At 44.7% G+C, this 15,295-nt stretch overlaps 1 protein-coding gene across 1 annotated transcript in view; it reads left to right on the top strand.

Moving 5' to 3' along the window:
• The window catches only part of mecom (MDS1 and EVI1 complex locus), a 135,510-nt gene that overhangs the window by 108,403 nt on the left and 11,812 nt on the right, over positions 1-15,295 (top strand). The window contains exons 3-10 of the mRNA XM_069147873.1: positions 197-331; positions 7,620-7,722; positions 7,824-7,937; positions 8,625-8,736; positions 8,893-9,040; positions 9,184-9,340; positions 12,223-13,612; positions 13,867-13,954. Of these exons, the coding sequence (XP_069003974.1) occupies positions 197-331; positions 7,620-7,722; positions 7,824-7,937; positions 8,625-8,736; positions 8,893-9,040; positions 9,184-9,340; positions 12,223-13,612; positions 13,867-13,954 (2,247 nt within the window). The remainder of the gene's footprint in view (positions 1-196; positions 332-7,619; positions 7,723-7,823; positions 7,938-8,624; positions 8,737-8,892; positions 9,041-9,183; positions 9,341-12,222; positions 13,613-13,866; positions 13,955-15,295) is intronic.

Genomic DNA, 15,295 nt, shown 5'->3' with positions numbered 1-15,295 from the left:
GTGTGTGTGTGTGTGTGTGTGTGTGTGTGTGTGTGTGTGTGTGTGTGTGTGTGCGCGCGTGCGTGTTGCACCACAGACCTGCTCCTAACATTTCAGTCTCATGTCTCCGTGGGAGGTATGTGGTTAGTCCGTGTTTGGACACAGTAACCTGGACTGATACTGATCAAAGTCGGATCTCCCCCTCTTTTCTTTGCAGATCCTGGATGGGTCAGGCCATGTAAAATTCTGCGTGGATGCCAGCAAACCAGATATCGGGAGCTGGCTGAAGCACATCCAGTTTGCCCCTGCGGCCAAGCAGCATAACCTGACAGCGTGCCAGATAGATGATCAGGTACGTGGAGACACGACACTCTCATGCAGCCCACTTGGCAACGCAGCCTCGACATAGTGCAAGATGAATGTGATCTAAAGAAGGGAGAGAGAGAGAACAAAAACATGTGGATGACTTGATTTTGAACTCTCAAATAGTGATGTGTCTTCTGAATCTTGCTGTCTGGCAGCATGAATCAAGCTTTTAAGCTATGCTCCCCCTTCTCCACCACCTCCCCTCTCTCCTTTTTTTTTATTTTTTTTTATTTTTTAAGCACAACTCCCAATTCCAGAAAGCTTCTCTGTATTTTCCGATGGCTGTGCTGTCTGTGAGCTGTTGTGTTAAAAAGGTGTTTTTGTGATCTAAGTCAGATAGTCCCGTGAGCGGCTGGCCCACCCTGCCTTGACTTCATACACACACACACACACACACACACACACACACACACACACACACACACACACACACACACACACACACACACACACACACACACACAGAGCTCGTCTCCCACGCTGCACCGCAGAGACTCCTCGCTATCTGTGTGTGTTTTCCTTCTGTAATTGTGTGCTGGCTTCTGCCGTGCAAGGACCACAGGGCAGGATCAGAGGCGGCCGGCCGACGTGATGGTTCCACACACTTCCCAGTCACGCTTGCGATATAAACTCTTAGATATGCCAGGAATGTCCCAGTCCTTTTGCTGCTCACCTGGCTGTACAGAGGTGCGTGCTGTACACATGGGGGCCTGTTCACCTCAGTAATCCCACAGCCAGGGGCTCCTCCTCCACAGAAACACACAGTGGGGCGGCCAGACAAGAGGCTAAACTTTATTTGACGCGTGTGTGGAGCATACCATCGCTTGACCCGAATAAAAAACATAATCTAGGTTGCGTGTTTTGTCATCACTTCTCACTGGTGGTCCACCTTAAATTACTTGTTGAGTGTCGTCCGTTCAAATTTCAGCAAAAACTACATTTCAGTATTAGGAACATACTCCAAATACAGCTGCCATGTAATTAAATCAGAATATGTTTTATACAGAAGACAGTTACATTTTGGCCCAAAATAATTTGGAAATGTTATGGGAAACAACTTAAATCTTCCCAGAAACCAACCTGCTCTTCTTTCACACATGCGATAGCTGACACTTTTTCCATGAAGAGAAAGCAGAAGAGAGGCCTTCTAAAAGTACTTCCCCGCTCTCCTTTAAAAGACAGAGAGACAAACAAGCAGAGAGCTTTCCCGCTACACGAGGTGTGACTCGCTGTCAACACTGTGGTTCTGCTTGGGTGGCTGTGTAAGGCTCCGACAGGTCACGGACATGGCTATGATGAGGTGATTGTTAAGTATTACACACTGTCACAACACGGCACAATGTGCTGTCTTTAAGCCTTCCGGCCAACATTGGTGTTTTTGAAAACACACTGTAGCGTCTCACAATGCCTGTCTGTATGTTTTAAATGAATGGACTAAATGGGGTGGTCTTGTAAAGCCGCTGTCGGTTTTTGGTATTGTCTGTGTGCATCTGTGTGTGTGTGTGTGTGTGTGTGTGTGTGTGTGTGTGTGTGTGTGTGTGTGTGTGTGTGTGTGTGTGTGTGTGTGTGTGTGTGTGTGTGTGTGTGTGTGTGTGTCCGTGCATGAGGGCTTTTTGTGTCCATGTGTGCACAGACGTTTATGTGCACTGACTTTGTTGTGAGTGTGTCAAGTGTTTCATTGTGTCTCCAAAGTGTGTGCACACACCTGTGAGTGACTGTGTGTTTCTACACGTACACATGCATTAACACTACTTTGTGTGTGTGTGTGTGTGTGTGTGTGTGTGTGTGTGTGTGTGCAAACACACTCTGCAGCACTGTGAATTGTTCATTGCGGTTCAGATGACTCCCCGTGCTCCTCATCCCGAACTGGAAATGTTAAAACACACAGTACCTGATTCCACAGAGAAGTGCTGAGTCTAAACCCAGCCTGAAACCACATATTACACGTTCTCCACTCTAAACGTGTCCCATCACCAGATTTCCACAGACGAGCCTGACCGAGCTGCCCAGGACTCACGTATTTCTTCTGGTGTTAAATTCTACCTCAAAACCAGATTTGGATAAAAAAAAAAAAAAAAAAAATCTTCTCATGCTGTTCCTTCAGAAGAGATCATTTGTTACATGATTTATTTTAAGACAATGTTCGACAGTGGCAGCAATTTCCAGGTGTGTTAGTCGTTATGCGGTCCTAGTTCTTTTTCAAGCACCAATTTAGCCCTTCCAGTGTGAGAGTAAAACTGGCCTCCGTCCTCTTATTTCTGACCCAGTTCTGTTTATCATAAAACTTTATGACCAATCTCAGGAGAACAAGGCAGCGAGGGAGGAAGGAATGAGTGAGCAGAGAGAAAAGGCCTATTCAGGATCCTACTTCTCCTTTTCCTTTCTCTCAATTCATTTCTCTCTCATCAGCTGTTGTGAAAGCATCTCCACAGAACTTAATAAAACAAGATTCTGCAAATGTTTTAATGATAGAGGACATGAGAAAGGATGAGCTGCAATCGTATCTAGCTGCAGAATATTTATTTTGTCACACATCTGACATATAACAGAAGGATTCTCTCTTTCCAAAGAGGAAGAAAAACTGATATTTTTATTGTGACTTAAATGAACTCAAAAACATTGTGTCACTGTATGTCCAGCTGTTTAAATTTAATGGGACTAAAGTCATATTTATATTTGTTTTTCTTTAACACAAGCATTACCTGCACATTCAGTATTTTAACGATATTTAACAAGGACAGCCTTTATTTTTATGACCTTTCTGTTTTATTGCTTTATGCATTTGACACTGCAGAGTGGAAAGCAACAGGAAAGACTGGAGAGGAAGGAGATGGCAGGTGTCGCAGTTTGTGAGTCACACCGAATTCTGTAATTACTTCAGTGTGCTGCAAGGGACAGGTTTGAATTCTGTCCTTTACAAATAAAAACAGCTCTGTGAAGAGGACCTAATATTAAACACATTTGTTTTTATTTCATTTTGATTTAATACAATTATTTAAAAGTACACACAGATAATAATGAAATGACAATATCTTTAAACTGTGGCCGGCAACCTGCTGTTTGTGTTTAATGTCTGCCTTTGACCATCCATGCCGCAATGCTTAAGCTCTCCTCATATCCTCATTTGTTTGCTAATGCACTGAACAACACAGTCTGAGCTCGTCGCACAGATCCGTCCATGATCAGCATGTTTTGTCGTTAAGATAATTGCAGTAATTAGTGCTTAAAACCTCTCCACTGCGCTCCTCTCTCCCAATTCAATTGAAAGGAAAATTGATTAAAAGTGTAATTACCATCATCCAACGAGGCCCTGAAGAGCCTTTCATAAGACAGTGCGGGAGGATATGAGTGTTAATCTCATCCGCTCTATTGATTCTCACTCAGTGTTGAGTGCGATGAAGTGGCTCAGGGGCATATTAGCAAAACACTGACGGTTACTCACCATGTAAATGTACTGGAATCATCAAGTGATTGTAACTCACTGAGATAACAGCTTAAAGCTTGTTAATTTTTTATTTTTTATTTTTTTTTATTTTTTAAACACAATAATTTATTGTAAAAACAGTTGAGACTCATTTAAAAAGTTAAACATGCACACGTAAAGGCTGCTAAAACCTTGTATATCCAACACTGAATGAATTTATATATTCATTTCCTCCATTTTCCACTGGACTGCATGTCACTTATTACAACTTCAGAGGACTGAAAGACCAAAGAGTCATTTTAGAGATGCTAAATTTCTGCCTGATATCAATGATATGTCTCTCATGAGATACCAGACCAGTTTGTGCTCCCTCCTCAAAAGGCCGGTCTCTCACAGCTGGCTCAGTCTAACATGAACAGAGCCATGCTGGCTTCCTTACATGTTCATCCAATTTGCTAGAAGCAGCTGCACATTGTGTGCTCTCTACTCTTTATTGCTATCTAAGTCACGAAATGGTTTTGTTTCCAAGCCAAGCGATGGCGACTGCCAAACATACTGTACATGTAGCATGACCCTGATAGCTCCAAGGAGGTCGCGGCGCATGCACTGTCACTGTTATGCAACTGCTGAGAAAGCACAACTAAACAATGAAGTGCTCATTTTCCTCAAATTTTGTGATACTTTGTAATTTCTTTGCCTAAAAATGAAACAATGTAGGGAGTTTTGGAAGTTTATTCTTATATCTGTTGTTCATCTTTAACTCATTCACTGTGAGCCTGGATTGTGGGCCTGCGGCATCTTTCTTTGCCCTAGTTTTGAGGTGTTAAAGTAGCTGGACATTTGAAGTTGTTGCACTGAGGCCAGCACCCAGACTGAGAGTTCATTGTGGCAGTGCAGCGTGAGCGAATGGCATACCTGTCGAATGAGCTCTGTGTGCGCGAGGAATCGGCCAGCAGGGAGTGACCGGGGAAAATCTGACTGTGTTTACTCTGCTAATGACTAATAGTGTCAAGGTAACAAAGTTGTCCGATTATGGCCTGTGATCCTCCTGTGGTTGTAACCTTTGACAAAGGGTGCACCGGGGAGAGAGAAAGATAAGTAGTGGCTTGCTAACCTAACATACATCGATGAAAATAAAACTCATGCAGAATCCAGAAAACACCTCATCAGCAAATCTTTTACGAGAATGAAACCATTTTCTTGAATGTGAAAATTGAGCAAAAATCCCATATTTCCAAAGAACACATGGAATATTCCCTTATGTCTTCTGCATTGTAAGAAATAGCCTTGATGCTGATACAGCAGCTCTTCACAGCGTGAACTCAGACACCCTGGCTATCTTATCTACCGAATTATTTTAAGCCACTGTTAGACCGCTGGCAGGCGTGTGTTTATTAGTATGACCATGACATGCTCGGGATGACCCCAAGAATCAAAGACGGTGCCCCCTGCTCTGGGGTGAGTCGCTGCCTGTTTGTTTGTGTGTGTTTTCTCACTGTTTATCTGAGGCGATCCTCAGGGAGGGGGTGGAGCTGTTGGGGGAATTCCCCTCGTGTTCACAATCTTGTTGCCTGCATGTGTCTGTGTGTGCTAAGGCAACCCCAAAATACATCTTTCGGTGTAAAGAGCACACTGATTCCTGAAAGAAAGAGGTCAGAGGTCGGACTCAGAGCCAGAAGCATTTCTTGATGTTGTTTGCTGCTGGTTTGAAAGACTGACCTGGGTGTTCCTAACTATGTGTTCCTTAATTACATAGCCACTATTATTGTGGCATTTTAACTTGTACTCTTGTTTTTTACGAACAAAATGAGCTTGACAGTGTCCATTAAGTTTTATGTTGCGAGGCCTCAGTCCGCTCGCTGGTAGCTTTCCAAAGAGCCTCCTTCCTCAGCCTCGATATCAGTCTCTCAGAGCGGATTTCCAGCAGACTCGCATGTCTGATTGAACTGCTGTCTGATTGTTTCTGAATCACAATATTTTTGTGGCCTTACAGGGGTGACGGCGTGTTTGTGTTTGTCTGTGCGCGCATCTATGAAGGACAATCCACCTTGGCGCGTGCGTGTGTTTATAGTATGGATGGAGGTTAAAGTTGTGTATGTCAGGGATCAGAGCCCTTGTTGGGACCCTCACGGCTGAATTCCCTTTATTCTTTTTTAGAAACAATACGGGTGCAGCTCTGCTGTTGCTGACCTGGGCTGTATTTCTCTTTGACATACCAGTAAAAAAGTTGGCCTGCGTATACATACCTTCCTGTTTAAATGAAGACAAATGAAAAGTTTAATCAAATGCTGCAAAAAATGATATTTTTGGTGGTTAATATGTAATAAGTCTCTCCTGGTCTGGATAACTGTAATGATTCTGGTTTAGCTCTGTAATGGGAGTCAGACGTGCAGTGCCTGTTGCCCTCCCTCTGATTTTCTTGGAAGCTTACAGTTTTTTAATGTCCTAAATCATACTTTTATGCTACCACAAAACTACATCAGTTACTGAGCACCAATCACTCCTCAGTTATTGACATGCAACAGCTCTGCCTTGGCTAGACTGACATGAGCTCCCTTTACTCCAGTAACTCAGTAGTGTCACACTTAGCATTACATCGTTTGCCAGAAGTAAGAACAATGACACAAACAATTATAGAATCGCCTGCATCTTCATTGTGACCAAAATATTCATTGTTACCCTCTGTGGAGCCATGGTGGCTCTGGTGTTGTCGCAGTTCCATTCAGGAATTCCCTTCGTACCTGTGACCCGTGCCTTCCCAGAAGAAGTACACCCCCCCCCCCCCTAACCCCAGTCGCATTTCTAATAAATTCCTCCATCATCATTGTCACGTTGACACAGCAAAGGAAGGTAAATATGTGAAACCTCCAAAGCAAGCCAAAAATAATCTCATGTCTGATTGTTTCACAGAGAAAGGCTATTGTGTGTCCATGGGAAGCACCGCAGTCCCAGGGTCTCTCAGCTGATTCTTTAATAACACCCCCCCCCCCTCCAAATACACACATGTATGTATAGCAGGGGTATGCTTTCTTAATCTGTGTTTGCCGTCAATGAAATGGATGCAATAAAAGCTAAAGCATAGCTGTTTATGCATTAGAAATAAGTGGATATAGGTGGAGTAGTGTATTTAATGAACACCTAGAAGTGGTCTCACTGAAATGCTCAATTAACAGAATGTTTTTATTTGAACAACTTGCTTGTTTTGCGCCCTGTCAGACCGGTCAGATCGCTCTCCACACATTCATTTACCACTTCCTGGCCACTGCAAGCTTTACTGTGCGCGCAGAATTTATGAGACAGTGTATTTATTCTGAAGTAGGGTTGTTTGTGCTTTCATTTTCTATTCATGAAGATGGATGTCTTACATGATGATTAATTACAAGTTAATGAGTGTGTATTTTCATGTTTATGTCTCCTCTGTGTGTGTGTGTGTGTGTGTGTGTGTGTGCGTGTGTGTGTGCGTGCGTGCGTGTGTGTGTGTGTGTGTGTGTGTTTGCGTGTGCGTGCGTGTGTGTGTGTGTTTGTGTGTGCGTGTTTGTGTGTGCGTGCGTGTGTGTGCATGGTGGTGATGATGATATGACAATCATGCACATAACTGGGGTAATTTGCATGTGCGTGTATTTTTGAACAGTACCAAGAGCTACCCTGAGTGACCTCTGCTGGTTTAAGAATTTGGTAGCGTGGCTCGCCTTGTGATGCGGAATGGGAGAAAAAATAAAATACCATCAAAATCAAAACAGCTGCAACAGCTTTACTGGACACCAAAAGGACGGCAAAATATGTGGATCTGTCCAAGTTTTGTGTGACCTTTGTCACAGTTTAAATCACCAAAATGTTGTCTGTGTTGCAGATCTTTTACAAAGTCACCAGAGAGATTTTTCCCGGTCAAGAGCTGTTACTTTTCATGAAGGCTGAAGACTATTCATGTGACACAATGGCTCCTGATATTCATGGTACAGGCACCGCACACTGTCTGTCCATCGTCAAGATGTATCAACACATACACCTTACTTAAGTGCACTGTATGCTAATTATTCTCCCTTCCGTCACGCAGAGGAGAGGCAGTACCGCTGTGAGGATTGTGACCAGCACTTTGAGTCCCGCAGCCAGCTGCTGGACCACCAGAAGCAGCCGTGCGGGATGCCCCCCTCCTCCTTCCTTAACCCAGGTTTGACTTGATCATTTTAAATAGGTTTTCTTTTGCCATGTCATTGTAAACAATGCATTGTGAAGAATGATGAGAAGGATAGCGTAGCTGAACAGGAAAAAAACTTGACACTAATGATGTGAAAGCTTTGTTTCCCACTGGAGTCGCTAAAAATGACATCACAGAGGAATACACTGAGGAAAGATGGGTCTGCAAATTGACATAAATTGTGTTTAATTTGTTGAAAGTACATTAATAATATATGAAAAATGTGAAAGATCTATTTTTTTTTTTATTTTTTTTTACCACCGGGAAAATGACCACGGGTACGCAACAGTTAATGTAGTAAAGAATATATTCAGACTTGATTCTGTTGCCTTTTGAGCAGTAAAAAGTGATTGAATGTAAATGCATGAGAGTGGACTCAGTAACTAGCCAGTGCCTGCAGCAATGCAAATATGTTCTAAGTTATGAAACAAGTCAAAGACTGCAAACATGCATCAAGACATGGACTTTTTGACCTTTACCTGGACAGTACAGGTATATTTGACCCAGCAAGATCTGAACCAAGGATACTGAAGCCATGTGATACTGTATCATTCAATCATTCAGCTATCAGGACACTCATACAACATTTCCTCCAGTTCAAGGTAAACCAAACAGTTGTCTTGCTGTGTGAATTGCTTACAGCCTCTCTCATGTGTCCAGGAGGGGACAATGATCTGAAGGCCCAAGAACCTCAAGACCTGCGACCCCTCCACATGTCCCATGGACTACATGAGTGTAAGGAGTGTGACCAGGTTTTCCCCGATATTCAGAGGTAAGTGGATAGCAGACGTATTAAATCACATAATCTGTTTAGGGAGATATATGCATGTAGACAGCTGGTAGTGACTTAACCATATGACACAAAACAAATCTCTCCATGAGCTGATGAATCCTGATTGTTGGTTCATTATCTGCGTTTTTGCTGCAGCATGGAGGCCCACACTCTGTCCCACTCTGAGGAGAGGGAGTATAAGTGTGACCAGTGTCCCAAGGCCTTCAACTGGAAATCAAACCTAATCCGACATCAGATGTCGCACGAAAGTGGCAAACACTACGAATGTGAAAACTGCTCAAAGGTAAAGTGATGACTTGTGAAGGGACTGTTTGACAAATGAGCATTTGTTTTTTCGTGTTCATCCACATGTCTGTTTTTTTTTTGTGTCACTTTCAGAGGCAGTTAGTAACTCCCCCGTTGTATCTGTGTGGTTGCTTCCCCCAGCAGGTTTTCACAGACCCCAGTAACCTACAGAGGCACATTCGCTCGCAGCACGTTGGGGCGCGTGCCCATGCCTGCTCTGACTGTGGCAAGACGTTCGCAACGTCTTCGGGCCTCAAGCAGCATAAGCACATCCACAGCAGTGTCAAGCCCTTCATGTGTAAGTCACTAAGACCCTACCTATGTAAGTCTCCTCAGTACATTATAATAATAACAATAATAACATGCTTTGACTTGCCTTTAATAGAAAAGCTGATGTTTTTGTAAAAATACACATTAACCCTCCTCAGCTCCTTTTCAAGAATTAATACTGTAATGTTGTACAGGGTTTACACATGAGATTACATTGTAGCAGTGTTTAGCGTGGCAGTACCATTTATTTTAAGACAAGAGTCCTGCAGTTTTCCTGCATCAGCACTCTCACACACTGCTGATATGGTAATACAAGCAATCAAACTTGCAAGTAATTCGATTCAATCACACTTGATCTAACCTCACTGCTGCCTGTCGCGGTGACCCGGTCTGATCTACTGGTGACGCTACAGCTAACACACTTCTTTTTTCTCAGTTGATTCCTCTCTTAAGCACACATGTTTTGTCCCCGCTCTCCGGTAAACTCCTGCAAGACCCAAACACATTTTGACCTTTCACACTTTCACCACCTCACACAAGAGATCCGATCTCCTTCGCCTAAAGCACGATGACCTTCACCCTTTGCCCTCTCTCTCTTTCCCTCTTTCACACACATGCGAGTTCATACAAACCGGTCCACACACCAAATACACACACACACACACACACACACACATATATATATAGGCAGGAGGGACTGCATCTCCACTGAAGACCTTAGATTCACCACTCTCTCCTCTCTGCCTCCACCACATGCACCATTCCACACAAATAGCAACCACATGTCCAGCCCTCTTCCCCACGCTCCCTCCGTATTGGAGTCCATTTGCTGTAATCAGCAGAAAATATGCAGGTTTAAAAACAACTAATGGCTGTGTTAAAAAAAAAAAAAAAAAAAAAGAGACAAAGCAGCCTCAAACATGAAGGCTGCCTGGGATAAATCATGTGTGTCTGGAGTGTTTGTTTGTGTGAGTGCTCTTGAACGGCATGTACGTGTTTTGGACAGCACTTCTGTTCCGCACTGTACGCACACATGATTCTGTTTCTTTGTTATGTGCACGCAATGTGTCAAAGATGTGTGTGTCTTCGAGCTTCTCCGTGAACAGGGAGCACTCAGACCTGCTGGGCTATTCATTCCTACACTCAGCTCACTCTTGCTTATCCACCGCTCTTCCCTCAGGAATGTGTTTATATTATTTTGTTTCAGTTTATTAAGAGCTGACGAACACGCGCGTGCAGTGAATCAGATCTCACGCTCAGTATGTAATGCATATGTGTTGTTAGTCTATAAATGTCACAACTACATGATTTATGGTGACAGGCTTTTTTCTTGTAGTTTGCTCAGGCCATGTGGCTACACTTGTAAAAAGACACACATAAAAAGAGTGCAATAGAAGCAGCTACAATTTGTTACTTCAATGTCCACGTGCTGCCTATGTCAATGTCCCTTTTGCAACATAAGAGATTACATTAGATTAAGTTTAGACAACTCAAAGTATAAAATATTTCTTCATCTGTGTTGCAAGACACAGAAGAAACATCAAGTGTAAAATCCCAGGAACTCTTTTCATCTTTTCCCAGATGTTTTCCACTACTGTCTTGTCCTGATTGTGTTCCAATTAAAACTGACTTGTTTTTATAAGATTACATTCACTCTTGGCTCGAACTTTCCCGTTTTGAAGTTCCTCTGGGGTGTTTATTCGAATCTGTTTCCAAAATACTTTATTCCCGCTCTTCCTCTGCATCTCCTTGAATTGCCTCTTGTGCACCTTGTGGCTGGAAGGCATCCAAAGTATGCAGAAGTGTAATCACAGTGTGAGCCGAGCCACTTCCTTATCCTCGTTCTGAAGATCTAATAACAATGTGAGCAAAATCAATCATCCAGAGATGCTTCGAAACCGCTTTCTTATATTGTACGATCAAAGTCTTGTTGAAACATAAACTGTAGTGCAGCCAATCTACAAAATATCCTAAAGTGTGGGGAGGGGGCAACAAAGAGGAATATCTTCCTGCTTTCATAAACGGTCTGACTTTTATTCGAATAAAAAAGACAATATGTACTTGGCTTCTATTCCCCGTAAAGCTGACAGATTAATAATGAGGACAGATAACGTCAGATGGTGATGTTTTGTCTCGGGGTCAGGTGTTGTCACTGTTCGTCTCTCAGGGTCAGACAGAGTGACAGACAGGCATGCAGGGCTTGACTGTGGGAAGGTCACTTAGCGCAGGATGACAGGGCCCCAGCTACGGGGACAAGGTGAGGGGACTGAAGGGGTTGACTGCAGAGGCTCCGGAGGGGGAAGAGGGAAGAGGGGCAGTGGAGGACGTGAGACCTGTCCCTGGGAACCGGACTGCAGGATAGGATTCATTCAACTCCACTTCCTTCACAAACTTAAAATAGAGCCATTGTACTGCATGCGGCTGAGAATGTGTGTGTATCTTTACGTCTGCATGCCTGTGTGTGTGTGTGTGTGTGTGTGTGTCTGCGTGTGTGATTCAATTTCTTTGTGTTGTGTGAATATTTTGTGAATGTGCCTTGCATGTCCATATGTGTGTCTGTGTGTGATTGTTTATGGACTCCCTGGGAGCGTCCCTGGGAGGACAATGGGGCTGGAGATGCCTGGGAATTTGGTTTGATGTGCAGGTGATGAGTGGCAGCGAGTGACTCATACCGTGAACCAAACAGATTTCCTCACAATGCCAGGATCTGGACACACCTCTTCTTTTATTTTGCTGGAAAACTATTGTCAAAGTATTGACGGGAACACGGGCATATCACTCGTGCTGTATTTCCTTTGCTTCAGCATATCCACTTAGAGATGTCATATCATGCAGTGTAATCTTTGTGTGTATGTCCAGTGTGTGTTGGATACTGATACGTTCTACATCTGTCTCTGTGTCCCCCTGCAGGTGAGGTATGCCACAAGTCCTACACCCAGTTCTCTAACCTTTGCCGCCACAAACGCATGCATGCTGACTGCCGCACACAGATCAAGTGCAAGGACTGCGGGCAAATGTTCAGCACCACCTCTTCCCTCAACAAGCACCGGCGCTTCTGTGAAGGGAAGAACCATTTCACAGCAGGGGGGTTGTTTGCCCAGGGTATGCCACTGCCTGGTGCCCCCGGCTTGGACAAATCCGCTCTCGCGATGGGTCACAGCAGTACTGGACTGGCTGATTATTTTGGGGCAAGCCGCCACCACAGTGGGCTTACCTTCCCCGCTGCCCCAGCATTTCCTTTCAGCTTCCCTGGCCTGTTTCCCTCTGGACTCTATCACCGGCCACAGCTCATTCCTGCCACCACCTCGCCTCTCAGACATGCAGCCCACGCACCTGTTGCCGGGCCTGGTGCAGAGCTGAGTAAGAGCCCACTGCTGCCTCCGAGCCCCGGTGCTCTGGAGTCTAGAGAGCTACTCAAAGCTCTCCGTAAAGATGGCGCTTCACTTGGAAATCCGATGTCAGGCTCAGAGCTCCACAACCAGGGTTCCTCATCCTCCGCAAAGCGGCAGAACAAGCAGAGCGACCAGTCGGAAAGCAGCGACCTGGACGATGTCAGCACGCCCAGCGGAAGTGATCTGGAGAGCACGTCGGGGTCTGAGCTCGAGAGCGACATGGACAGTGAGAGGGAGAGGGGGGCTGCTCGAGAAAATGGCAAAGGTCCCAAGAGGAAGGTCGCTGAAGGAGGACCCCAGAGCCCCAGCCTGATGGGAAGCAGTGCTGCCAAAGACTTTCCAGGCCCTTCTCTCATCCCATCCTCACTGGACGAGCACACAGCTGTAACAGGGGCTGTGAATGACTCTATTAAGGCCATTGCCTCCATTGCTGAGAAGTACTTTGGCTCCACAGGACTAGCTGGCCTGCAGGACAAGAAGGTTGGACCTCTGCCCTACCCCTCTATGTTCCCGCTGCCTTTCTTCCCAGCTTTCTCTCCTCCAGTTTACCCCTTCCCAGACAGGGACGTCAGACCAGCAGGCCTGAAGGGTGAACCACAGTCGCCGACCGATGACTGCAAGAAGGCCAAAGGCAAATCCTCATCTGAGTCACCATTTGACCTCACTACCAAGCGAAAGGAGGAGAAGTTAGCCTCGTTTGCTCCCTCCAAACCAGAAGTCTCACACTCCACTGGTCAGGATCAGCCGCTAGATCTGAGCCTGGGATCCAGGGGCCGTAATCCAAGAGAGGAGAAGACAAAGAAGAACCTGAGTTATGAGGAGGAGAAGGGAGTGGTGGAGATCCCAAAAGCGGACACCTCCTTGCAGCATGCCAGGCCCACACCTTTCTTCATGGACCCTATATACAGGTATTGTTATTCCCAGTACTTCACTCAGCCTCAAGTCAAGTTTCTGTTGCAATTTCCCACAATGTATAAACAGTACAATGCTCCTAAACAGATTTTTTTTCTCACTGAAGACTGTATGTCTAATGTACTGTATATGCCTGTTGTATTTTACTCTCACGTAATTGCTGTATTTTCTTTGGTAAGACTTAATGTAAGTGTACCAACATTTGCTGCTGTGCATGCGTAAAGAACTGATAGAAATCTACTATTAGCAGGGTTGAGAAGAGGAGAATGAGCGATCCGTTTGAGACTCTCAAAGACAAGTACATGCGGCCAGCTCCAGGCTTCCTCTTCCATCCACAGGTAGGTTCTGACTTTGGCATCCGGGGGTACCGGGGAAACTTGGGACATCTAGAGGAAACATAATAAGGTGGCACACACTGTGTTTGCACAAAGGACTACATCCTGCATTCTTCCCAGTGCAGCTGTACATTTCTACATATCCACTGCTTCCTGTTTATTTAGTTTTAAAGTTGATTTTCTCAGATGTTTATAGCACCCTAATAGGTAGGGCTGGTTCTCGGTTCGCCTTATTCATGTGAATTCATAATGGCTCTTGTCATCTAACCACCACAACATCACTGTTACAAAGTTAGCTGTTAGCTTCCTATGAGTGCAGATGTGACAGCAGCTGGGCATTTAACCAGTCACTGCATATTAAGAGTCTTTGTATAAGGAGCTCTTACTCAGACTGGTCGTCCCAGACTGACTGAACTGGATTAATGAGGATTAGTAAACGGCTCCAGTCTTACCCAAGCTACTGCCTGTTAAGCCCGTTGTTGGCTATCTGAAACAGATGTGGCAGAAAGAAAGGGCACATTATGACACGTCTTCCCATAATGTGTCTTTGATTACAATATAAAAAATGATATGCTCTTAAAGCAATGATTTCTGCCCTTGGGTCTTCTGTGCCAGTATTTCCAGTGTCAGGCTCCATATGAGGTGTGTGTGTGTGTGTGCACGCGCGCATGCACGCGCATGTGTGTCGATGACATGTTGCATTGACGTTCATTTGTTCAATCTTCCCCCGCGGGTGAGAACGGTCCGTCGGAAAGTGAAAACACCACTTTCTCAGGCATATGATTTTTTTCCCTCCTTTTCTGGCCGTTTCAGGTCTGGTTTTTACAGGCTGTTTCATTTGTCTGATTTATGTCCCCTGTCCAGACTGCTGCATGGGCCCAGCCTGCAGCAGCCACATGGCCGTCCCACACGCCTTAATGAGGTGTCCTATCAGTAGAAACACTAACAGAGTGCTTAGTCCATCTTTATGACTTTATGATGTCTGGACACACAAATCATTCCTACAAATACCAGACCAGGGTAGGTCCAAGCCAGAGCAGGGAAGGGCCCCTTCTGTATACTTTTGAGGGGGTTTGTTTTCAGTCACCTGATTCACTCTCGAGCAATATATCAAAAAAAGAGGTTGCAAAGCTGAGGGGACTGGAACTTCTTTTCAACCTTTGGTGATTCAGCTTTTTATTTCCTGGCAGGAAATTTTACTGCTCCGCAATACTGGCTTAGATTACATACTGCGATTGTATTTGTAGCCGTCTATAATGAGCTTATTGAACAGCAGGAAGTGTTGGGAACTATTAGAGCCTCCAATAACTCATGCGCCATAACTCTGCAGATAGGCAGCTCGTT

This window comes from Embiotoca jacksoni, unplaced genomic scaffold (genome assembly GCF_022577435.1).
Source record: "Embiotoca jacksoni isolate LCO1_2020_lvr unplaced genomic scaffold, fEmbJac1.0.p SCAF_14, whole genome shotgun sequence".
Lineage (NCBI taxonomy): Eukaryota > Metazoa > Chordata > Actinopteri > Embiotocidae > Embiotoca > Embiotoca jacksoni.
This window is presented reverse-complemented; position numbering and strand designations above follow the sequence as displayed.